The following is a 25,240-nucleotide window of genomic DNA, read 5'->3' on the forward strand; positions in this document are numbered from 1 at the left end:
ATCTTTAAATTCAACCTGTCCAAAACTGAATTCATTATAGTTTCCCTCAAACCCTCTCAGATTCCAAATTTTCCTATTGCCTTCAAGGGTTTCACCATTACTCTAGGCTGTAACCTTGCAACCTAGTGGTGTCATTCTTTACTCCCCACTATCTCTTTCAAACTTTTATCTAATCTTTTGTCAAAGCCTGTTGATTTCACCTCTGCTGCATCTCTCCTATATGGCCCCTTCTCTCTTCTGATACTACTATCACTCTAGCATGGACCCTCATCACCTCATGCCTATAATAATCTACTGGTGTCTGCCTGACTAGTCTTTTCACCCATCTAATCTATCCTCCATTCAAACACTAACATGATTTTCCCAAAGCACAGATCCAACCATGTCGCCTCCCCCAACTCAGTAAACTTCACCTTTTACCTCTGGGTTCAAATACAAAATCCTCTGTTTGACATTCAAAGCCCTTCCTGACCTAGTGCCTTCCTGTCTTTCTAAGTCTTCTTATATCTTATACTGTGTCACGCTTTTCTGCCTAGAGATACTGGTTTCCTTGCTATTCCCCAAAGAAGACTTTTCATTTCTCAGCTTCATTTTCTCTCTCTCCCCTCTATGCCTGGAATGCTCTCCCCCTTCACTTCAACCTCCTGGCTTTCTTTAAGTCCCAGCTAAAATTATGTCTCATAGAAATATTTTCCCAACTCCTCGACTCTTACTAAGAGTGTCTAATTCTAAGAGCGTCTTCCCTGGGTTGATTATTTATCTTATATATAATTTTAGTGTCTATATTTGCTGGCCTATTTCCCATTAAATTGTGAGCTCTTTGAGAGCAGGGACTGTGTTCTTTGAATCCCCAGTGCTTAGCACAGTGCCTGACATGTAACAGATGCTTAATAAATTGTGTGACTCATTGACTGAGTGATTTCCTTTAAGATTCAGAGTCTGTTTTATAGTCTTACGGAACAATTTCAAAGGGTGCATGTCAATTCCTGGAATTGGTAGCTGTAAGAAACAACCATTCCATCTATCCACACCGATATTTTCTCTGAAAATAGAAAGATTTGGTTCATAGATTTTATCTGTAGGGAGAAAGGCAAGCATGTTCAGTCAGGGAAACACAAAAAACTTTTATTACTTAGTTTAAGTACCTGATTTACATATCCAGGACACTTTTTCAAACAAAGAGGCTGGGATTTAGGGTTTGTTTCTGAACTTAAGTGGGAAAATAGCAAATCTCTCTTTATCATCATCTTGTTTATAGCGTCCTTAGAACATGGCATGCTTAAACTGATTTCTCTTGTGTGCCATCCTTCTACATTCTGTTTGGGTGGCAGGAAGAGAAAAAGGAATTGGAAGCTTGTTCAGCCAGTGAACCCAGGGGAAACTGAGCTGCCAGATTGGGGTCTATTCTTGGTATCCTATTAGGGTGTCAGCAGGGACAATGAGTCCCACAAAAATGGTGGCTTGGGGATGAAAGCTTGATATGTTCACAGAGCTGTGGCTTAGTTCCAGTCTTCTTCAGCTTTTATGGAACTCTGCATATTGGAGCTAATACACTTCCACCTTGCTGAAATGTAACACCTATTCAGGAAGCAGCATTGTAAATACAAAGCGAGACCTGCTGATTTTTGTAGTAGTGCCTTCTTAGTCGTGATACCTATGATAACCCCCAGAAGAATACCTGTGCACTCGTGTTTTTGTGTTTGTTGTTATTTAAAATATCTTTAAAGTTCTCCGCTGCCTTTCTTCCCCCTTAACCTCAGTGCCATCCAGAGATTGGTTCATTTCCAAGCCTTTTCAATCCACACTTCATTGAAAGCTGAATTTTACCTCTATCTACTGGGGAAGATAAAAGAGATAAAAGATAGAGGATCAAAAAATGTAAGCCCAGAAGGGGAAGGTAGGAAAGAAAAATAGTAAGACTGAAAGATAAGGGTGCATCAAGGGCATAGGAAATGTCTTAGGAAGTGAAGAAAGGGGAAAAAAACCTCACCATAGGATGAAAATAAAATTAAAAGGGGGGGAAAAAAAAGAAGACTGGCAGTGTAGAAGCCTGGCATTTAATTACCATGATGCTCTTTTTCAAATGAGTAGGAGGACTGCTGCTGTTCTTTCTCTGCCTCCACTCACCCGACTTCAGGCTCTGGCTGCAGGAACAGAATTGGGGGGCGGCAAATGGGGCACTGAATATTCTTGTCCGCCTCCTGTCATTGGTACTTTTCTTTGACTGCCTTGGTAAAAGGTAAAGGTAACGGTCAGCTGGAGCTTTTCTTGGCTGTTGATTCCCAGGGAGGGTGGCTTTGACAGAAACATATAACCATAGTGCAGGGTATAAGCTGTTGGAGTGAATCGTGAGGTCTGAGCAGGATGTTTCAGTGACTGAAATATGTTGACGAGACCAAACAAAAAGCATTGTCTGTTTTTTCTCCCAATTTTCTTTTCTTTTGTTTATAACTGGAATTATGGGAAGGGGTGGGGAGAATTGCCATAGACTCCAACTTTGGAGTTTAGGCCACAGTACTAGGTTTTTAAGCAGCAGGTCCTTCCTCCCAACCTAAAATATCACACCTTCAAAAGGAAGCTCTGGATCATGAAGTGTGGAGAGGATAAAGGGCTGAGGTTGCTGTCCTCCCTCTCATTTCCACTGCTTGCCTTTCAGCCACTTTGGCTCTCCCGGAGGACAAGGCAGAGAAGGAGAAAGAAATTGAAATCCCAGTCTACTGTTCTTAGCTTTGCTGAAGGGTTTAGGAGGGAAGGAGACTAATGCTAACTGTGTAAGATGGTTTTAGAATTCCCTCTGGATTTGGGGATGAGTGCACTTGTCACTTCTACCTTATCCTCCTCCCTGGTCTTACTTCATAGGGACACAGGCTCATTGCCTGACAGATGATGAGTCACATGATCATAGATTTCAATCTAGAAGGGACCTGAGAGGCCATCTGACCCAATCTCCACATTTTACAGTTTAGAAAGTTCAGTGACTTGGCTGTGGTCAAAGAGTTAGTATAAGAGATAGAACTTGTACCCAGGTCTTCTGACTCCAGAACCCCAATAATTAATGACAAGAATAATCAATCCCCAAAGACCCAAGATTTGGTTGTGCAAGAGCTACAGCCCTCTCGTTCTTAGTTTCTAGATGTGAAATTTAGGGGGTGCGATGGAGTGATATTCAAAATTCTTAGAATTAGGAGTGAGGAACCTTAGGTGTGAATTCCCATTCTTGATACTTCCTAGTTATGAAAAAGTCAGTTTCCCTTTTCTGAGTTTCCTCCTCTGTGAATGGGGATAATGATATTACTCCCCTATTAGGATGTGAGCTCCCTGAGATCTGGGGAATGATTTTTCTTTTCTTTATATTTATCCTCAGGGCTTTGTATAGTGCCTGGAACATAAGTGCTTCCTGACTAACTGGCACCCTCACAAGGTTATTGTGAAATTAAACATTTTTAAAAAGCAGAAACACATAGAAATTTGAGGAGTTATTCTAGAGGCTAGACCTCTTTTTATCCCACTCCTAGATAGCCCATGAAGGCTGGGGCCCACAGCTTGCATTCCATTCCCCAGCAAGCAGCTGTCCCTCATTTGATGGGATGTTTGACATTTATGGTTTCTCCTTCTGGTAATCCTGAAGTGATTGTAATTTTGGCAGCAGCTGTTGTGATGGGTTTTTTCAATATGCCCCCATTGGGGCAACTAATGTAATTTTGTTTCTTAATTGTTATAAATAAGTCTCCAGCTGCTGAAGATTGATAGACACTATACAAACCAGTAGACTAATAATAGGTTTCAGTACCCATTAGGGAATGGCATTAGCTGAACTGACTTTCTTGCCAGAGTAGAGAGGTGGCATGAACTCCCTCACCTCCCTTCGGAAATGATTTTACCACTTTCAGAATGGCTCTGAATTCTACTGGACTTTGCTTAGCAGATATAAGGGACCAGAGACCAGAGCTTGTGTCCAAACTTGAGTTTTAAGTTGCCTGAAAAAAGGATCACCATATGGTAGGGGGACAGATTAAAAGCCAGGAAATGGAGAATCTAGTGCAGATTCTGATGCCTATCTATTGACTTTCCTGTGTTTGGGGAAGTTAGATGGATAATAACATGATGGATGATAGTTCTAAAAGCCTTTTGTAGACTATGAGGCACTGTAAAACTGAGCTATGATTTTTATGGCAACGGAGGGCCTATTTATTCCACTTAGGTTTTGATTTAGTAAGCCAGTTAGGCCTGATCCCCACCAATTGCTAGTGCCTTCCCTCTCAAAATTACTTTGTATTTTTTGGTATGTATTTTGTGTTTAACTGAAAAAATACATATATATATACATATATGTACACACATGTATGTTGCCTCTTTCAGTATAATGTAAGCTTCTTGAGGTCAAGGATTGTTTTCACTTCTCACAGTCCCTCGCTTAATAAATGCTTGTGGACTTATGGACCATATAAATAGTTTCTCTTTAAAGGAATTTTCATAGTTATCTGGGTACTCTGGGAGGTTGGAAGGGGAGAAGGAGACTCTTAAGTCATGTTTTTTTAACATAAGGAATTCCCAGGAAAGAGGAAATTTCCTTTATCCTTGTAGTCCAGCAACTGTTACACAACGTGTAGCCTCAGAGCGTTTCCTGACACACTGGGAGATCCAAGACATTGAGTCATTCTTCTAGGGCTACACTGGCCTGTGTGGGTCAGAAGCAGGATGAGAATGCCCATCTCCTGACTCTGAGGCCAGCTCGCTCTCTCTCTCTCTCTCTCTCTCTCTCTCTCTCTCTCTCTCTCTCTCTCTCTCTCTCTCTCTCTCCCCACTGAGCCAGGCTGTCTCTACCAGATTATTTAGATATATGAGTCACTAAATTCTAAAGGCCTCATGGGGACTTGGAAGTGACCCTGGGCTCCCAAAGGCTGTGCAAAGGCTCCAGCAGAACCTTCTGTAGATAGATTCTTTGTTGTTCAGAGGCTGAGTACTGGCCCGATGACAAGCCAGGGTGATGGAATGTTTAGCTTTAGATACTTTTAAAGACCGGCTAAGTTAGAGAGGGATGGCAATCTGCATCAGTGGAGGGTGATCCCAAATTGATGAAATCACAGATCTTTGAAGCAAGGAAGTTAGAGGCTTGGAGGCAATTAGTATATCTGTGACTGCTTGGATAATTAAAAACAATTTTTTTTATGTTTTACACAGACACACACACACACACACACACACACACCACACACACACACACACCAGCAGTTTTCTCAATACATCTCTCCTTATAAGATACCTCTTGTCCCTTCTTCCTTCTTTCTGCTGAAATCCTGAACTCCAGGGCAACATAAAAGGGTAGGATGAAAAGGACTGTCCACCTTAAGGTCAGCATTTGCACTTGGGTAGAAATTGCAAAGGAGGAGTAATGAGGCAAGACTTTTGGTTTAGGTCCCCACAGGAATGGAGTAGTAGTCTCAGTGCAAAAAGCAATGAAAGGGAAGGTGAACAGATTTGTGACTACATATGGTGCATTTGAAAATCTTTTTTAGATATGAAAAAAAATTCTTTTAAATATTTGTTTTGTAGATCCAGCACAGCCAGAAAGATCCTGACAGCCTAACCCCCAGCTCTTTGCTTTAAGGGATAATTTTTTAAAATTGCAATGATAAGAATCCTGGTTCAGAGATAGAGATCTTAGTTTGGCATCTTGGTTCTGCCACTTAAGTTATTTGACCTTTCAAATGATCTTGCTAGCCCTCAGTTTCCTCTTCTGTAAAATGAGGGATTTGGTTTAGATGATTGCTAAGATTTCTACCAGTCAGCTTAACATTTATAATCCTTAGATCTCACATTCTAGTTCATTATTTGGCTTTTGAGTGATTATTCTCTATAGACATTCTTATTTAAAGAATTTAGATTATCTATCTAATCTATCTATCTATATGTGCATATGTATAATAGCTAAATACAATTTATATAATTTTAGATATATTTAAAGAATACAGATATTCTTTATAGCTATCTTTTATTTCCTCATCCCAACTCTTTTGCAGATTCAAAGTAATATGTATTTCTAGCCAAGCTAGGCTTATGGCAAAACTGTAAAACCTTATAGAGTCATAGAATGTTGCCATGGAAAGGGAAATGGGGAACGAGATGTGTAGCTTATCCAGTCCCTTCATTTTACAGATGATGAACCTGAAAACTGGGAGATATGAAGTTACTTGGCTGAGGCCACAAAACTAGTTAGAAAAAGAGCCAGGGCTAGAACCCAGGTCATGTGGTAGAATCCATTTTCATTTAATACATAATAAGTAAGCACTTCTGGTGCCCAGAATACTAAGTTTAGTTAAGATATTGTACCTGTGGTTATGATGCTTATAGTCTGATAGGCAGATAAAAGGCATATAAAAACAAGGACACCAAAGAAATGTGCGAAAAGTTCAATGTGCATTCTGGGAGGGAAAGATCATTACTGCCTGCAGAAATTAAGGAAGACTTCCTTGAAAGGGGAGCATTTGAGTTGGACTTTAAATGTTCAACAGGTAAAAAGGGAGAGAGTGGGGGGGGGGGGAATTGCTAGATGTAGAAACCTGGCCTGTCAATAATGGAATTCATGGTAACCTCCTTTGGGCTCTCCCTGCATCGAGGCACAGTCCTTTCATTCTTCCCTAATTAAATTCTCATCTCACTCTCCACCAAAATCTATTTCCAACCTTTTCTTTCCTCTTTAAATTTCCCACAACTCTTCTTCCTCTGCTTCTTAGCTAAAGATAATCTATTTTACTCTATGGAGAAAGTCACATTCCATATGAATTCCCTCTTCCCCTATTCTCAGACATGATCTCTGATTCCTTCTTCCTTTCCACTGGTCTCCAACAAAGACTTGGCCTTCTCTCTTCCATGAAGGAGGGGTGGCTGCCCCCTCTCCTCATGATTCCACTCCAGATTGGTCTAATTGGATGATCTCTTCCCCGGTTCCCAGCCTTTCTCCTACCCTCCTCAGAATTCCCTTTCATCTCACATCTCTTTCCTAGACACTTCTCCACAACTCTCTCCCCACTGTACTCTCTGGAAACCCTCCTTCATTCTTTCTTTAAATTTGGAGATGTGTTTTTCAGTGAACAAAAATTGGGTTTTTTTCTGTTCCATATCCCTTCGCTAACAGAAAAAAAAAATCTTTAGGAACAAATATTTAGAGTAAAAAAAATACATTTCTGCTTTGGTCTTTTCAGAAAAAGTCTTACTCTGTATCCTCAGTCTGTCACCCCTCTGTCAGGAGTTGGGGAGCCTTCTGGAATTCCCAGCCTTCTGGAATCATGGTTGGTCATTGAATTAACCAATGTTCTTAAGGGGTTTCCAAGTAGTTTGTCTTTCTCATGTTTGTTGTTAATTACATGAATGGCTTTTCCTGGTTTCTCCCTTAGTTTATATACAGCTTCCCTGGTTTCAGTGCAACTATTCTTTTCATCACTTCTCATGTTCGTGTACCATAATTTGTTCAGTCATTCCCCCAGTTGATGGGCACCAAACATTTCTTTATTCTTCATTTATCAAACAAAAGAATTTGATTTCAAGATCCCTTCCAGCTCTGATCCTGTGATTTGTGAAAACAAAGTTATACTGAGAGTTTGGAACTAGAAACAGAAATTCAGGTGGCAGTTGTAGAAATAGATTACTGCCATTAAACAACTATGTACTTAGAGACAAGAATTATGGCCGCTATTTAAAAAAAAATATTGGCACAATTAAAAGAGGCATCTAATCAGTCATGTCCAGCCACAATGCACCCTTGAGGGTTTAAATCCCCATTTTGAGATCCAACATGGGCAGGCATATTCCTGCTTTTGTCAATTTTTGACCTTTCATAAGTTGGTAAGATACAGGATGCAAGAGATACCTGCAGTAAGAAGTGAGTGAACTCAGGAGGACATATTAACCATTGGATTAGGAAGCTGTGTGTGAGCAGGGTTTGGGGTTTCCCTCTTTGATTCTCACAGCTACTTCCATTCCATGAGTCGGCATGAGTTGGCTCTACAACCGATCATCCTAATAAAGCGCCCTAAGCTGCCGACATATCTGATGACATGCTTGGCGAGGATCTTTCACTTTCCAAAATAATAGTGAACGCTAAGTAAATGATAGGCCAGAGGGTGACCAGGAATAGAAACTTGGCTGACCTCTCATCCCTTTGAGTCTACTGGGCTCTAATTTTTGCCCAAGGGTTCACTCCACAGCCTGTCTGTCTGGGGCATAACTCAAAAGCCGGTTGTTGGAAAGCAGCCCACCACTCAAATAGTGGCAGATTTTTATACCCTCTACAGCAATGCAGAGATCGACACAGGCAATGAGAGTCCAGGGAAAGGTGCTGCTAAAGTGGGAGCCCTTTATTTATTATTTATAAATTTTACTTATTAGTAGTAGTAAAGTATTATTTCTATAATATTAAAAATTTTAAAATGAAATTATTATTAAATTAAATAACATTTATTATTATTATAAAGAGCACTAAATTTCAAAGGCTCAGATTTTGACTCTAACATGCTACTTGATGGATGTGGACAAGTCACTCAGCCTTTCTGGACCTGTTTCCTTATCTAAAAGTGAAGGGGGAGGGTAACTGGGTGGCTCAGTGGATTGAGAGCCAGTCCTAGAGACAGGAGTTCTTAGGTCCAAATCTGACCTCAGACACTTCTTAGCTGTGTGACCCTGGACAAGTCATTTGACCCCCATTGCCTAGCCCTTAGATCTCTTCTGCCTTGGAACCAATACATAGTATTGATTCTAAGATGGAAGGTAAGGGTTAAAAAAAAAGTTGAAGAGGTTACCTTCAAAGATTCTTTTTTAACCTTGAATCTATGATCTGCTCACCAAATGAGAGAGAAGTATGCTCCTTGTTACAGCAGGTCCTGGATCAAACAATGGCACCTGACACTGATTTAATACAAACCCAGACCTTTCAAACTCCCCATTCATCAACTCTAGTTCATTGGTAACATCTGTGAAGCATAAGATGAGATGCTATATGCAGAATGCTTTCCAAACCTTAAAGCTCTATGGGGCTGCCAGCTATAATTTTTTTTTCATTTTGGGGGGTAAACACAACATTATTAATGTTATTATAGTCATTGACCCAAAAGCCTCCCAACCCCAATTAGAGGCTAGTACTTCCCAATTAATGTTAGATATAGATCTAGTCCAAGATACACAAAACTCACAAAAGAACAATAACAACTTACTTCTATACTACATTAAGGTTTACATAGTGCTTTCCCTAAAGCAGTTCTCTGAGAAACAGTTGGAATTATGGTTTGGTGTAGTAAGCCCTGGATCTAGTCAGCAAATCTGGGTTCAAATCCCAGACCTGCCATTTACCATCTCAATTCTCTTAGTCGCAGTTTCCTCAACTATAGGATGAAGAATTTGCACTGGTAATGCAAGTACAAGTACAACCCTAGAATCTCACTCCAATGTGTATGTGCCCCACTGAATAGTTACTCTGGGTTAAAGGCATGTTGGCATTTATCAAATTCTCAAAACAAAAGCCCATGAGCTCCCAGTGTCACGCTTTTACCAAACCAACTGGAAGACCCATTAACCAAAATTAACCAAAAAATCAAACCAAAAAATAATTAAGTTTCAAGGGAAATTCCCCCATCCACATGGAAAGAAATACATTCTCCCATGACTTCCCACTCATTGGAAAGGAAGAGAATGGGTAAAGCCAAAGCAGTGTATAATTTTTATTGAGATATATAGCTATCTCAACTGGAACCTGCTACTTCCACTAAACTCAAGCCATCTGACTGACTAGGTGATGCATTGAGTTAGAAGTCTTCGCCTTTTTTGAGTCATGGACTCCTTTGTCAGTCTGGTGAGGCTTTATGGTCCCCTTCTCAGAGGAATGGTTTTAAATGCATAAAATAAAATACAAAGGAAACCAATTAAGTTGAAACAAAGACATATTTTTCCTATATAAGTTCATGGATCTTCCTGAAATCTACCACCAGGTTAAGAAGCCTAATAGAGACTCCTAAGCAGCTTGGATAGGTTATTCTCTTGTCATCTGCACCCAGACTTCTTTACTATTGTTTGCTAGTGCTCTGAAGCTGCACAAGTCTTCTGCTGCTTTCTGCTGTCATGTGGCCTTTTCTCTTTCTGTAGGGAAGGAGTTTCAGCTATTTTAGCACATAGCCTCAGGTGCTATCTGTTAGGGTGTGTGTATGTGATTTAAACCCCAAAGCCATAGCCAACCAGCAAAAGTCCTCTGGTTTAGGTTAAATAACTCTTGCTTCCAAACTCTCTTTGGTACTTCCTGAGCTACCATTCCATAAACTCAATCTGACTTAGAGTAAGAAAATTGCTTTCCACTCCTTCCCTTCCCCATACTATTGATGGTCAATGCAGATAATCAAGGGAACTAGATTGAAAGGATTTGAGTGGGGCTAGTGATCTCTGTTCTACTTCTTTTCTGGTAACAGTCACTGCCCTCCCTACACAAATATATTCTTATTGTCCCCATTTTACAGATGACTAAAACAAAGATGAGAAAGGATAAATGACTTGCTGTACAATGCCAAGCAGTAGGTATCAGAACTGGAATTCCAAGTTAGATTTCTCCTTACTCAAGTTTAGCTTTTTATCATTCTGTATGATCAGTATTTAATGGGATTTAATTTGGAGATGATCATTTCATGGGGATGATGGAGGCTAACAGAATGGGAAAAAAGGTCAGTTTGATTGTAATGCTGCCTACTCTTTCACACATATACCCAAGAACTAGAGCTCATTTCTTTAGCATTGATGATTGAACATTGTTGCTAAGTTAAGATCTATCATACATAAATGAGAGTCTAATCTTTCCTAGATGGAGCCTAAGTGTGTTACCTATATGCAGATATAAAGTGGGATATTCCCAGATGCTGAGCTGCAGAACAAGTCTCACAGCCGATGAATACTTTTTTCCCCTACATTTAATTATGGTTGTACTCTACTTCTCTGCCTTTGTTATTGTTTAATCATTTTTCATTTGTCTCTATGACTCCATTTGGGATTTTTTTGGCCAAGATATAGGAGTAGTTTGCCATTTCTTTCTCCAGCTCATTTTGCAAATGAGGAAACTGAGGCAAACAAGATAATGCACCTTGCCTAGGGTCACACAGTTAGTAAATATCTGAGGCCAAATTTGAACTCAGGAAGAGGAGCCTTCCAGACTTCAGGGCTGGCACCTTATCCCCATATGTGCAGCCAAAGTATACTATATAAGAAAAATTCTTTTTCTTCTTAACCACATTTTCTGTTGGATCGCCAATAGCAAAATGATCATTCCCTGAGAACCTGCTGGAGAAATAGCTTGGGGACTAAGTGGGAGCAGAATTTAGCAAAAGTAGGGGAAAATATTCATATCTATCTGTTGTTTCTATGTTTGCAGAGTCCGTCTAGTAGAAAGAGGATCTCCTCACAGTTTGCCCCTCATGGAATCAGGAAAAGTAAGTATTAAAAGAAGCCATTGTGGCACATCGCACATTATTGGGAGTGTGTGTGTGTGTTAAGTTTTTACCTTAAAAAGATAGTATCACTGAAAACTGAATAACTTTTCAGGTAGAGAATCTGACCAATGAAATCTCATGTAATAATAAGAATGCTAATTGACCATCAGAAGAACAATCATTAGTCCAGCCCCTTTAGGTTCCTTTTGTCAGAGTGGCTACAACAATACAAAATGCTACCTGGCCACCAGAAACCCATGAACATCTGCAATGTCCTCTGACCTCATCACTTCAGACCTCTATCCAATGGGACCTATTCCAGAAGGTTCTGTATTGTGTACCAAAAGGTCTTCTCACCAGGGTGTTCTGGCATTTTGAATTATCAGAACCAAACCCTGAGACTTTGTTTTCCTTCTCTCTCAGGTTGAGCTTTTCAAATCAACATTATGCACCAGCATCTCTTGCTTTAAATATGCTCTCCCAAGAAGTTGATTAGGTAGCAACACTTACTTTCCTATGGAAATATATTAGAAGAGTCCCCCGATAAACAAGTAGAAATCTTGATGAAAAGGCAAGGGGGAAATAGTTATTGCAGCTAGATGGTACAGTGGTTAGAAACCTGAATTCCAATCCTACCTCAGACATTTCCAAACTGTGTAACTGCGCACTCTAGAGAACTCTAAGTCTATTCCCTGAACTGAAAAATGGGATAACAGCTTCTATCTCACAGAGTTGTTCTAAGGATCTAGCGATGTAATATACATGAAAGTAAGCATGCTAGTTATGCTTGCTTTGAATATTCAGTAAAGGTAAAGTAAAGGTAAAGTCCTTGTGTTAGCAAATAGAGTGCTGGACTTGGACTCAAAGAGCCCGGTTCTGTTCCTTTTTCCTTGTGTGGCTTTGAGCAAGTCATCTAATTTCTTTGATGCTCTCTCTCTCTCTCTTTTTTTTTTTTTTTTTTAGCTCTAAAATGGAGTTGAATTAGATAACCACTAAGGCCCCTCCCAGTGTTAACTTTGTGATATTTGTGAATTCCTGTTTTTGACAATGGGCAAGTCATTTAACCTCTGATCCTCCTTTCCTTATCTGTGAAATGGGAATATACCTATACCTAAAGGTCGTTACAAGTTCCAAAAGAGATGCCATATATCAAAAGTCCTTGGTGCTGCAATTAATGCTATTATTAACATTATGATTAATATTAATGTGGGCAAAGTACTAGGATAAATGCTGAAGAGGTTACATAAATGAAAGGCAGTAATCTCTACTTCAAGGAATTTTTTCTCTGGAAGAAAGAATAATAGTTCACCTTCCTTTAGGTATGCAAAGTGTTTTGAATATAATATAGCATTTCATTTGATTGAGCCTGTGAGGTGGACATCATTATCATTATTATAATTTTATAACAAAAGAAACTAAGACAGAGAGAGGTTAAGTGACTTTCCCTGAGTCACATAGCTAATAATTGTCTGAGACTACACTTGAACTCAGATCTTCCTTAATCCAAATCCAACCAATTGCTTCTTAGGCAGAGGTTCTTTGCCTTTCTTTATATCGTGGACTCTATTATTAATCTGGTAAAGGCCATGAACCCCTCCCAGAATAATGTTTTAAATGCATAAAAGAAATCATATAATATTACCCAAAAAATCCAAATATAATGAAATGCAACTATGATTTTTTCTTACAAAAACAAGTCTTTGGGTTCTTTTTCTAATGCAATGGCATAGATACATAAATAATTATGATCTATATTAGAGAATGATAAATATACAGAAAAGATCAAAGAGAGTCATTTCAATGATTTAAGGAGAGACAAATCACTTCTGGCTGGGGGTGATCAGCTCCAGAACATGAGGATTTAGTGTAGTGATTTCCAAAGTGGGCACCACCACCCCCTGGTGGGTGCTGCAACGATCCAGGGATGGTGGTGATGGCCACAGGTGCATTTATCTTTCCTACTAATTGCTATTAAATTTTTTTTAATTAATTGGTAGGGGGCTAAGTAACCTTTTTTATGGAAAGGGGGCGGTAAGCCAAAAAAGTTTGGGAATCAATGCTCTAACTCGTGATGAAGTAGCAACTTTCACCTACAAATCTCCTCCACTGAAATAAAGGATTATAGTATGTATAGCCCAGGAGAGTGATGGGCAGACTTTTTAAAGAGGGGGCCAAAGGAAAGGAAATGCTCATCTGTCAGTTTGTTTCTAAGTTTCTTTCGAAGTTTCATTGTATTGTTTCCTACTCATTGTATTCGTTAGATTAGGAATAATGTGGCAGCTGGATAGAACATTTGAGGGGCCCGTGGGCCATAGTTTGCCTATCACTGGTTTAGGAAACCTTAGTGATCACTTCATGCAACTCAGTTATCCTGAAGCATCTGAGGTCCACACAGGCTGTGTACAAGTTACCACTTCTTAGGTAGACTCAAGGATTAAGCAGGGGACCTGGAATGATAAATTTAGTCTAAAAAATGATCTTTGTTTAAATCCTGAAGTTACATGAAATGAATGTGGAATCTGAAGACTTAGAATCATGGCTCTAACACTTAATAACGTTTATAACTATGAACAAGTCATTACCACCTTTTGAATCTGTTACCTTGTCAATTAAATGGGGATAATGGTTTTTATACTGACTACTTCTCAGGGTCATTATAAGGAAAATGCTTTGCAAAATGTAAAACTGCATAGAAATACATGCAATTATTCATTATCCTTATGGATTTCTTGATTATCAGTTTGGACTTTTGTTAACAAGATTGTGTAAAGTGAAGGTTGCCCATTTATTCACCATAATTGAAATATTTGAGTATCTCTTAAAGGTAATGTGTTTCTTACACATCATAAGAAATATATTGCATAGTTCTGGGCTCAAGTTCACCAAATTTCAAAAAGGAAGGAAAACGTACACCTAGCATCAATGTAGGAATAAATGTGTTTTTGCTTTGATGACTGCTTATATCCTTCACCTTATATTTGCATACCTCCCTTCCTCACTTCTCCCTCCTCCTTTTTCTCCTTCTTCCCTTCTTTGCCTTCAATTGTATTTTTCTTCTGCTTCAATAGATCCTCCCTGGAGTCCGTATCATAATTGCAAATCCAGAAACCAAAGGACCTTTGGGAGACTCTCATCTTGGGGAGGTAAGTAATGAGAATTGTCTTTTGCAAGCCTACCCTCTAAGACCAAATTTTCCTCTTCAGATGCACATATTGTATTCTCCTTGAAACCAGGGAGGATCTTTTCACACATGCATTTGATCTCTAATTGGATCCTCATGAATGAATGAGAGACTGAGCCAACAAATAGCCCCCAAAGGAAATGAAACTTGGAAAATGAACTACAAAGTCTGATTTGATCAGATCTGGAATACTTGACAGAAGAATCTGTTAAGCTACATATAAGTCTGAAACAGAGTTACATCTTTTTCTCAGAATAACAAAATGTCAGTTCTTTAAAGAAGTACGTAAGATTCTTTCTGTGATTCAGTAATGTCTTAAAGATAAGATACATTTGGCTCTAATAATGCATAGGAACTGGAGGAGGAGCATGAACATGTCTTTATTCCTCACCTCCTTAGATACATTCTCCTCTCTTGATTCCCATATGTCTGCTGCCCTTGCTGAGAACTCCTCAAATGCAAAAGCGATAACAGAAAGGCAAACAAAAATAATGGTGCTGCAATTTAGAATCTGGACACAGTAATCATTTAGGAAATGATGGCAAGTGTACTGACTAGAATGCAAGTGATATAATTTTATTTCAAGTCATAAAGTAAATGTCCTTTAAAATTTACAGTTTATATTGCAGGATAATATCTAGTATTTATAATTTATTTAGCAAAAGTAGCCATGAAGGAGACAAATCTCAAATATCATTCTTTATCCATTTTTCCCCTTTGTAGTAACCTTTCAATTCATGAACAGATCTCATTTCCTACACTCCTTTCCCTCAAGGGGTTTTTGTTGGCTCTGTTTCTTATTCATATGTGAAGATCCCAGAAGAGTTTATAGAACTGTGCACGTATTGGAATTCAAGTGATAAAAACGTCTTGAGAAAAATGCTTAGTTAAATCTCAGTGCCTAGCATGGGATACCACAGTGTTATGTATGACCACTACTAGGAGTTTGGAATAATAAGTATGCAGTGCCAGGAGCCAAAAAATGTTGGCATAGTTTCTATCTTGAAAAGTAACATGATGAAATAGAGAGAGTTATAACTTTGGCATTGGAAGATGTGGGTTCAAATTCTCCCTTGGAAACTTGACAACTTGTGAGCCTGAGCAAATCACTTCATTCTAGGCTTTGTTTCATCTTTAAAATGAAGGGTCTGGAATAGACGACATCTCAGGTCCATTCCAGCTCTAAAACAATGATCCTACTATGATCTCCTTCCCCATTTACAAAGTAGATACATATTCTTTGTTAGAGAGGCAAACCAGTTTGTCCCCATGCTGTTGTTAGGGTTGATTCTAGGGGTTCCTGAAGCCAACTTTAGGAGTAAACATGTATGAATCAACCATCATGTCTTAAAGCGCCTATTGTGTGTCAGATACCAGGCTAGCTAGGTGCTGGAAAGATAGCAAGACACAAACATCCCCTTGCCTCAAGGAGGAGATATTCTATAGGGAGAGATTTTATATATATATATGTATATATATATATATATATATATATATATACACAAAAAAATACCCTTGAAAGCAGTAAAGGAATAAAGAGGATGTACCTGGTCACCTTCCCCTCCTAGTAGATCCTCCACCAACCAATATAGCCCAGGATTCCTCCTGACTCCTATGTCTGACTTCTCTCGTGTCCTTTGGAGATTAGGTACACTTAACTAGTCCAGAGTTAGTCTCTTTCAGATATCACCATACCGAGAAACCTGGGTACAAAATGTTAAGAGTAGTGGGAGTAGGACAGTCCCTTCTACTATCCAGAGTATTTATGCTCCTTGAGACCACCCATAATTCAAGAACTGGTTTCCACTGGGAAAATGATTCTGTTATCAGCCACGAGTGCTAGGGAAGTTAATTATGTGAGGGACCTGAATACAGTGAAGATCCCACTTGGAAAAAAACCAAACAAACAAATTAGCAGTTACTCCAGAATACCACTGAATATGCTTTTGTCTACTTGTATTTTCTTACTCCTGTGGGGAAGGACTTTGGGGAGAGACTTTAGCCAAAGAGACAAGCAATGCCATTATTTCAGGAAGCTTTACTTGTTCCGATATCCCCCAAAGCCTGGAATGAGATTAACAAATCCAACTATCAGTCCAAACAAACATATAATGAGACATTTTTGGAAACAGCGAAGTTTTCAGAAAACTCCTGCCTAAGTCAGTTGAATAAAAACTCTGTTCAATTTGATGTGATTTGTTGTGTTTTGTTTAAACAGATCTGGGTTCACAGCGCTCACAACGCCAGTGGCTATTTTACTATTTATGGAGATGAATCTCTTCAGTCAGATCACTTTAATTCAAGATTAAGTTTTGGAGACACACAGACTATTTGGGCTCGAACAGGCTATTTGGGATTCCTGAGGAGAACTGAGCTTACAGATGCCAACGGAGGTGAGCATTTTCATACTGAGTCCAGTTCAAACAGCTTCCTCAGATCAGACCAGACAGATTCCCTAAAGTGTAGCCCTTTAATTAGCTCCCAGGTACATCAGACCCCTAATTTTCTCGCCTTCCTTTGAACCATCCCCACCCCCCAACTCCCAGAAAAAAAAAAAAGGCCTCTTTCCACCCATCAAGGACTAAATAAATAGTAACTACTCCTTTGCCCCTTTGGAGACCCAAAATGAATTAGAAAGCACAAAATATTAGGCTGATCAAAAGTAATCAAATTTGCAAAACCTGAAGGATTCCTATAGATAACGACTGTGCCCTCTTAGGAGTTCTCTGATACCTTCCACCACTTGGTATAAACCTCAGCCTTGTTTGCAAGAAGGCAGACTCCATTTAAAACTAACGAGGGCTCTTAAGCTACTTAATACACTCCAAAGCATCTGCTTAAGGGCTTGAATGTTTCCAAAACTGCATTAAAAAGGCTCCTGGTGGATGTTCTCCTCCCTGCTCACTCTGGACCCATTTCCCAACCTCCCCCCAGATGTCTGACCGAAATAGAAACTGGCCCTGAAGTTCCCACCGGACAAGAGCTGAAGGCTTGTTTGGTCCTCCTCCTTCCTTAGGGTCATTCTGCTTGTCATCCTCTCCTGGGGAAAATGTCCCATGGCCAGCTCCGCCTGGCATGACCATCTTCCTACCATCTGAGTGCTCTGGCTGGAAGCAGCTGTTCTCCAGCCGGAGCTCGAGGAAGGGTGTCCTGCTGCCCTCTGGTGGATGGAATCAGACCGACCAGAGCTGGGTCCCTGGCTTTTTGTTAGCAATTTTGAGAGAGGAAGGGGGACCACTTTGCAAGACAAATGGACCAGATGGAGAGCCATTCTAGCTTGTAAAAGAGCTGGAGCAGAAAGCTATCTCCACATCTCGCTAACGCCCAGCTCACTCAGCCCATACCTGCAGATCTGTTCATCTCTGCTGAGGGAAAGTGGCTAATTTCATTTCATGACACTAAGGCATTAACATGCCACTAAAAACTTAATGGCAGCTGAGTGAACCCACTTAAAGAGTCCTCCATTCAACCAACAGATTATATTTGGAGTTCTGGAGACACGTAAACTATTTGGGTTTGAACAAGTTATTTGGAAATTCCTGTAGAAAAACCAAATTTACAGATATAAACAGAGTTGAGAAGCTGCACATTGGTTCAGAGCTGGACAGCTTCCCTAACACAGTTCCTGGATGCTGGGTGTTTTAGGGTTCAAGGGATACTCTTGTTCCATGATGCCCAAAGAATCCCAGTGCTATTCCACCCCTTCCCAGGAATGGAGAGGGATATTGATAGCCATGTGTGTTTAATGCCTTCAATTCCTATGATCATATATTAACCTAGTAAAGATTTGTTTCCCTAGAGCAGGGGTCGGCAACCTTTTTGGCCATGAGAACCATAAATGCCACATTTTTTAAAATGTAATTTCGTGAGAGTCGTACAGTGCTCACAGTGCCGCTCCTGTAACAGTGCCTGAAAAAAAATTGACTTTATGGCTCCTGCAGAAAGAGCCATACGTTGCCAACCCCTGCTCTAGAGGATGCTGGTGGCACAAGGGATGGAGTCCTAAAGCCTTAGATACTTAATAGTTTTGTGACCCTGTACAAGTCACTTGACCTCTGTTTGTCTCAGTTTCCTCCACTGTAAAAATCAGGATCAGAAAAGCACCCAGGATCAGATGAGCTAATATTTGTAAAAATGCTTACCCAGTGCCAGGCACATAGTAGATATTTGTATAATGTGTGTATGTATGTATATATATATATATATATGATGTATGTGTATAAAATATGTGAAATGATTGTTCCCTTTCCTTCCACTTTATTCAAAAATTGATCATTTTTCAAAGGGAGGCCTTCATTTACCACTTAAAAGATCAAGGGTATATTTCTTCACTTTCAAAGAAGCACAGGACAGTGTCTTATTGTTTTTCCTAAATGGGCTGGGAATAATTCCTTCAGTGTGAGCCCTGAAAACACAATGTCTCCTGGGTTAAATGGAATCTCTTTGCAGCATGATATCAACATGGTAGAGGCCAGACTGGAAGTAAAAGACCTGGTTTATTGTTCTGACCCAGTCAATAATTATCTCTGTGACTCTGAACAAGCCAATTGCTCTTTCTTGGCATCCATTCCCTCTTTTGAAAAAAGTGAGGTGCTAACCAGATAGTCACTAAGGTCTCTTGGACTCATCTTCATCAGAATTTAAAAAAAAAAAAAAAAAAAAAACCTAATAAGTACCCATCAGAGGTTCGGTAGCATGTAATAACTTGTAAAAAAAAATAAACATGATCCTTCCCTTCTCAGTCCTAACATCATAAGAGGAGATTTAACATGAGTAAAGACCAGCATTATTGGAGGATTTGGGGGAGAATTCTCCAGGATGATGAAAGCAGGGGTAGTTCAGAGCCTGAAAAATTTAAGGCATCTTCAGTGAAAGGTATTCATGGCATTGAGTGCTGGATTTGGAATCAGGAGACCTGCTTTCCAATCCTGATTCTGCTATTGATTAACTGTGTGACATTGAGCAGCAGGCTTGTCCCTCTGGCTTTCAACTTCCTCGTATAAAAGGAAAATTGTATTGACATGACTTTGATGGGGCCTTCCAGTTTTAGGTCTAGGATCCTTTTAAAATATACTGTTCTTTTTGTCATTCTTACTGGTTTTCTGTGTCCTATAAAAGGACTCTCCTATTAGGGATCCCAACTGAAAGTTGTTTCCTTTTTAATGACAGGAAATAGCACCCCCAAGCAAGTATATAATTAATTGATTTGGTTTTTAATGATTTTCAAAAGAAGTGAATTGGACTGTATAGTCCTGATGGCTTATGTATCTCCGTTCTTTCTCCCCCTGGTTCATAAAACAGAGCGCCACGATGCCCTTTACGTTGTGGGTGCATTAGATGAAGCTATGGAATTGCGAGGAATGAGGTATCATCCAATCGATATTGAGACATCTGTGATCAGAGCCCATAAGAGTGTCACAGAATGGTAAGTAGCAAAATGTGGAGCCTGGAGTTCGCATCCATATGAATTGTAATGTGAAAACATTTTTTCCCCTACCAAGAGGGTAGAATATAGCTGCATGAAAGACTACAAGTCCTACATGTAGAGAGGCAGAGTTTCACAGTGGAGAGAGGAGAGCACTGGATTCCAGTCCCACCTCAAGATACTCACAAGCAGTGTGTGAACCTGGAAAACTGAAACACCCTGCATCTCGATATTCTCAAATGTAAAATGGAGACCACAGTATTAACTTTGCAGGGTTGTTAGAATGTTCAAATGAGAAAATGTAGACCCTTGAGCCTCTATATTGTTATTCCCAAGAAACAAGCACTGTTTTCTAGGGAAAAGCCATTGGATTGGAGTTGGTTACGGGACACATACATAACTTAAGTTTGAATCTATTAAAAGTTAGAACTGTGATACAAGCTCAGTGTAGAGCTGACTTCAGGAATCAAGAAGGCTTGGGTTCCTGTCCAACCTCTGGCACAAACAAGCTGTGTATCCCTAGATAAGTCATTTAATTCCTCAGTGTTCCCCAGGCCACTCTGTGAGGCTTTAAGTTGTAAAGAAATAGGTGATCTGCCTTCATGGATGGGGAAATTCCTCACCAAATGGTGGGGATTTCCTCTCCAAAGAAAGCACAGGTCCATTAAAAAACAAACAAACAAACAAAAAACAACAATTAAGTAAAACCACTCAACAGTGAATTATTCAACTAATAATCTATGCAATTTTCCATTTTTGTCGTTTCCTTTGGACAAAAAGGACAGGTGCTTTAAATTGAACAATTTGGAACCAATACTATCCATTGTATTTAACTAAGAGTGCTTTTCATTTGTTTTTGTTTTAATGTCTTCATTTTTGTCATGGTAGATGTTGTTCTTTTAGGTCTACTTTCTTCAGTCGGTATCATTTTATTCATGACTTACCATGTGTCTCCGAATCCTTCCTGTTTTTTTGTTTCTTACCACAAAATGATACACAGGGTGTCCCAAAAAACTTAGAACAGTTTCAAGGTATTTAAAGTTTCTTATATTTCATGACATTCACATACCCCAGTTTGTTCAACCATTTATCAGTTGCAGGGCTCCAAGTTTGCTTTCAGACCTTTGCTATTACAAATATCACTGTCATTAATAATTTGCTACATCAGGGTGCTCTTTCATTGGTAAATTGTGGTATAAATCCAATAGTGGGACCTCTGGATCAAAGAACATTAACAAATTAAGTAACATTCCTGTGACGATTTTCCAAATGTTTTTTGTAAGTGTCAGACCAATTCATAGTTTCCCACCTGTGTAATTTAGCATGTTTGGTTTCCTAACACCCAATGGATGTTGCTTTTCCTCCCCCTTTGCCACTGCTTCCAAGTTGATGAATACAAGGTGATCTCTCAGCATTGATTTCCAAACAGTTGCAACCAAAGTACTGTGCCATTGTAAAACATTGGTGGAAGTGGGCCTTGAAAGAAAGGCTAAGAAAGTGTTGCTGGACCTTCCAATTGTAAACCCTTATTTTTCTTTGGGTTAATAACTTAGCAATAAAAAAGCACTCCCAGCTTAGTCAATATATCATGCTCTACCTGGAACTAATTTTATTTTTATTATAGTGAAAACTTCTTGGTAACGTTTTCCAGGAGGCCAAGTTTTTGTCAGGTTTTGGAGAAAAGTTTTTGGCTTCAGGAAAACATGATACGGGGGATTTAAAAAAACTCATGAGCGTGTCACCTGGGATCTTTTAAAATCAGTGTATGAAGCATGTGGGAAAATGTTAAATTGGGATGGGGAAAACCTGTCAGAGTTTCAATGGAGGAATTTTCAAAGGGAGGCTTATGTGAATTTGACAAAGGACCCCCTACCCTATTTCCCCACAAAAATGAATACCTATTTCAGATGCTCCCTGTCATCCTGTGTGCAATAAAACAGCCTAACAGGTTCCACCTCCACAGTGGAGCCTTGGCCCAGTTAAGTACTTTAAAATTTTACCCTCCCTGGAGGCTGGGGCTTTTGGTCTGCCTCTAGTCCATTTAATCTGTTATGAAGTGCCTGGTATGCTAGTGGTGCGTCATAAATAATAACAGCCGTGCTGGGTGATTGAGCCTTTTTAATATTTTCATCTGTACTATAAGCTCTCCAATGTGATTAAGTAGTTTAGAGGAGGTTAACAGTTAAGGCAGCCAGGGTTGGTGGATTTCCCCATCCAGCTAACTTTTCCAGCCCAGGGACATCATGTTAAAGCCTGATGATTAAACAGGAATTCAATTTAATTAAGGGCTTCCTCCTTCTCCTCCTCCTCCTCCTCATTCCAAATCTCTAGGATCAAATATAAACTACTTTATTTGGGTTTTAAAGCCCTTCCTAACCTTCTTCCTCTTGTTACAGGGATGCTGGCCTCCTTGCCGTCCTCAAACGAAACACTCTCCATGCATTTTCAGTGGCTGGCCCCCACCCTTGTCTGACAGGCTCTCCCTTGTTCTCCTCTGCCTCCTAACTGCCCTGGGCTCTTTCAAGTTTCCATTAAAATCTCACTTTGGAAAGCGCAGGCTCTCTTTATGTTAGTGCCATCCCTCTGAGGTTGCCTTCTACCTCTCCTGGATGTATCTTCTGTGTACCTGTTTTCAGCATGTTGTCTCCCCCATTAGACAGTGAGTTTTGAGATTGAGGACCAGGTGTTTTGCCTTTGTATCCTCAGTGCTTAAGTACCATTCCTGTTGTCACAGAGTAAACCCTTTTTAAAAATCCTTACTGTCTGCCCCAGAAACAATACTGTTTCATTATTAAGAACAGTAAGGGCTAGACAACTGGGGTTAAGTGACTTGCCCAGAATCACTCAGTTAGGAGATGTTTGAGGACTAGATTTGAACCCACATCTCTCAGAGTAAACTCTTAATCAGTGTTTGTTGGCTGATTGATTGGCAGGAGCAGGAGTGCTTGTCTAAGTTTACCAAGCCTCTCACCTATGGGAGGGATTTAGGTACCTCCTTGTAGGAAGCACAAGTGTAGGGGAAAAAAATGTGATGGGAAAACTCCAATATCCCTCCCAAAGTCATTTCTTGCTCTTGAGGAGATTGAAACTAAGGTGCATTAACTGCTTCTTTTGAGCCCCTGGATTTACAGTGGATGGGCTTGTGTTTATCACCATTCCCAGCCTAGTCATTGAGGATGTGTCTAGCAGAACACAGGAGCTAGAGCTTTCACCATCAAGTGTGTAAGCCCACTCATCTCAAAATGAAAACCCTGAAATTAAATCCCTTAATTATCCGTTTTCTCTCCTCTCCTTCCCTCTCCATCTTTGTTCTCTGCTTCCAGGCTCAGGTCTCTAGATTTCTTTAAAAGAACTTTAAAGGTCAGTCTCGCCACTACTTTCCTTTTTCATGTTTCAAAGAAAACATTTTCAACTTGAATTAATTCTCTTCCTCTGTGTGTTTCTATCTCGTTTTTTAAAGACTATCTAATTCTTCATGATGCTCTGCTTGCCTGGTATATGGCACCCCTAGATCCATGTTATAAAATTCTTTCCCAAGAAAATGTTTATTCCAAAAGTAACTGATTGTTACTGGTGGAGTGTTACTGACCTACATGGATTCATCTTTGGAAAAGTGGAGATAGATACCTCAGAACCAAAAGCTCTAATGAATGAAAAAAGACTCAAGATTTATTCTGATCTCATTTAAGATATACGTAGAAAATGCAATATAATCATACTAGCAAGGGCTGGGTGGTGAAGACAGGGAAAACCTCAGGCTTTTATAGAAGAAACCAGAAAATGATTCCAACCAATCAAAACCCTTTTTGCTCAATAAACAAAATTTTTTTTAAATTGTATGATTTTTTCGGTTTCCCTTTTTTCTTTGTCTGTGAAGATATGGCAAAGAAGCAAAGGGACCTATTGCTTCATGAAGAGCCCAGGTATAAATGAATATTCTCTACGTCTTCTTTAAGACTGGCAAACAATCAATAAACAGATAAACAGAAATTCTTTCCCTCTCATCTTTCTACTCTTTTGAAAATGAAGTCTTTAATGTCCACACACCACCCCCATTCCCAGCAGCTAGGACTTTTCCCCATCTAGTTTGCCTTGTATATATGTTTTTCATATGTGCCTTTATGTACTTTTTGCCCTCCCCCCCCATTTTGAATGTAGCTCATTGGGAAAGGGACTACTTTCTTTTGGCTCTGTATTATCAGAGCCTCACACAGTGCCTGGCACATAGCAGGTTCAAAACATTTTTTGATTGGTCATTTGGCTACCCCATTGAGCTTCAAGTATCTGACCATTAAGTGGGGGCTATCATCTGCCCATGAGAAAGCTCTGTCTTTATTTCCCTTCCATCTCCTACCTGTATGGACTCAGAACTACAGGATGCCCATCCCTCCCATTTCTTTCTAGAATCAATGGTGTCATGAAAAATACATTAGTTCTGAGAAAAACCCCAGTAGTCTTGCCCCAACGGCCTTGCCCAATGAGAGCTAGTTTTTATGTAGAGTTTCAAAGTTTGCAAAGTGTTTATACACGTTATCTCACTTGACCCTCCCATCAGCCAACCATCCGGGGAAGGCAGGGAATATTTTGAATGTGCTTTCTGATGCTAAGGGATAGTTTCTATAGAAGTTTGATTGGGACTAGTGCTATTATTTCATTGATAGAGTCACTTCCTAGGAGAGGAATAATTCTCAACTGATGCTACTCAGCATTCATTCTACAACTTATATAGTGTTCAATTTTCCTAGAGCACAGAGAATAGACTGGCCTAAGGTCACAGAGCCAGAATGGGTAAGAAGAAGGTTTTTTTGAACCTGGGTTATCTTCATTCATAAGCCAGTTATCTCTCCCACTACCCTACCCTACATTGTTCTGATTTGGATATTTGCAATTATTTTATTCCTAAAATTGATCCCTTCGTATCCTCATTTACTTGCAATTTTGTGCACTCTGCTAACTTTTCAGTTACATTGTTAAAGACTTAGCAGAGTCTTTCATCTAATGACCCTCCTTTTTGGGCCATACTTAAGAGATGTTGCTTAATCCAAGCATTTCCCCCCAGTAAATTATAGAACAGGATTTCTGACTCCCTTAAAACTAAGCCAGCAAAGCATTAACCTGGAGCAGATTTTTATGGCTAAGTTTTATGTCGCTTGGAAAAAAATACCAAGAGAGAAGATA

General features: G+C 39.6%; 1 protein-coding gene across 1 annotated transcript in view; it reads left to right on the forward strand.

Annotated features, from left to right (window-relative positions):
- DIP2C (disco interacting protein 2 homolog C) overlaps positions 1-25,240 on the forward strand; it is a 601,650-nt gene that overhangs the window by 573,620 nt on the left and 2,790 nt on the right. The window contains exons 33-36 of the mRNA XM_044678953.1: positions 11,399-11,456; positions 14,525-14,599; positions 16,856-17,030; positions 19,939-20,062. Coding sequence (XP_044534888.1) covers positions 11,399-11,456; positions 14,525-14,599; positions 16,856-17,030; positions 19,939-20,062 — 432 coding nt within the window. The remainder of the gene's footprint in view (positions 1-11,398; positions 11,457-14,524; positions 14,600-16,855; positions 17,031-19,938; positions 20,063-25,240) is intronic.

The sequence above is a fragment of the Gracilinanus agilis genome, chromosome 5, assembly GCF_016433145.1.
Source record: "Gracilinanus agilis isolate LMUSP501 chromosome 5, AgileGrace, whole genome shotgun sequence".
Classification (NCBI taxonomy): domain Eukaryota; kingdom Metazoa; phylum Chordata; class Mammalia; order Didelphimorphia; family Didelphidae; genus Gracilinanus; species Gracilinanus agilis.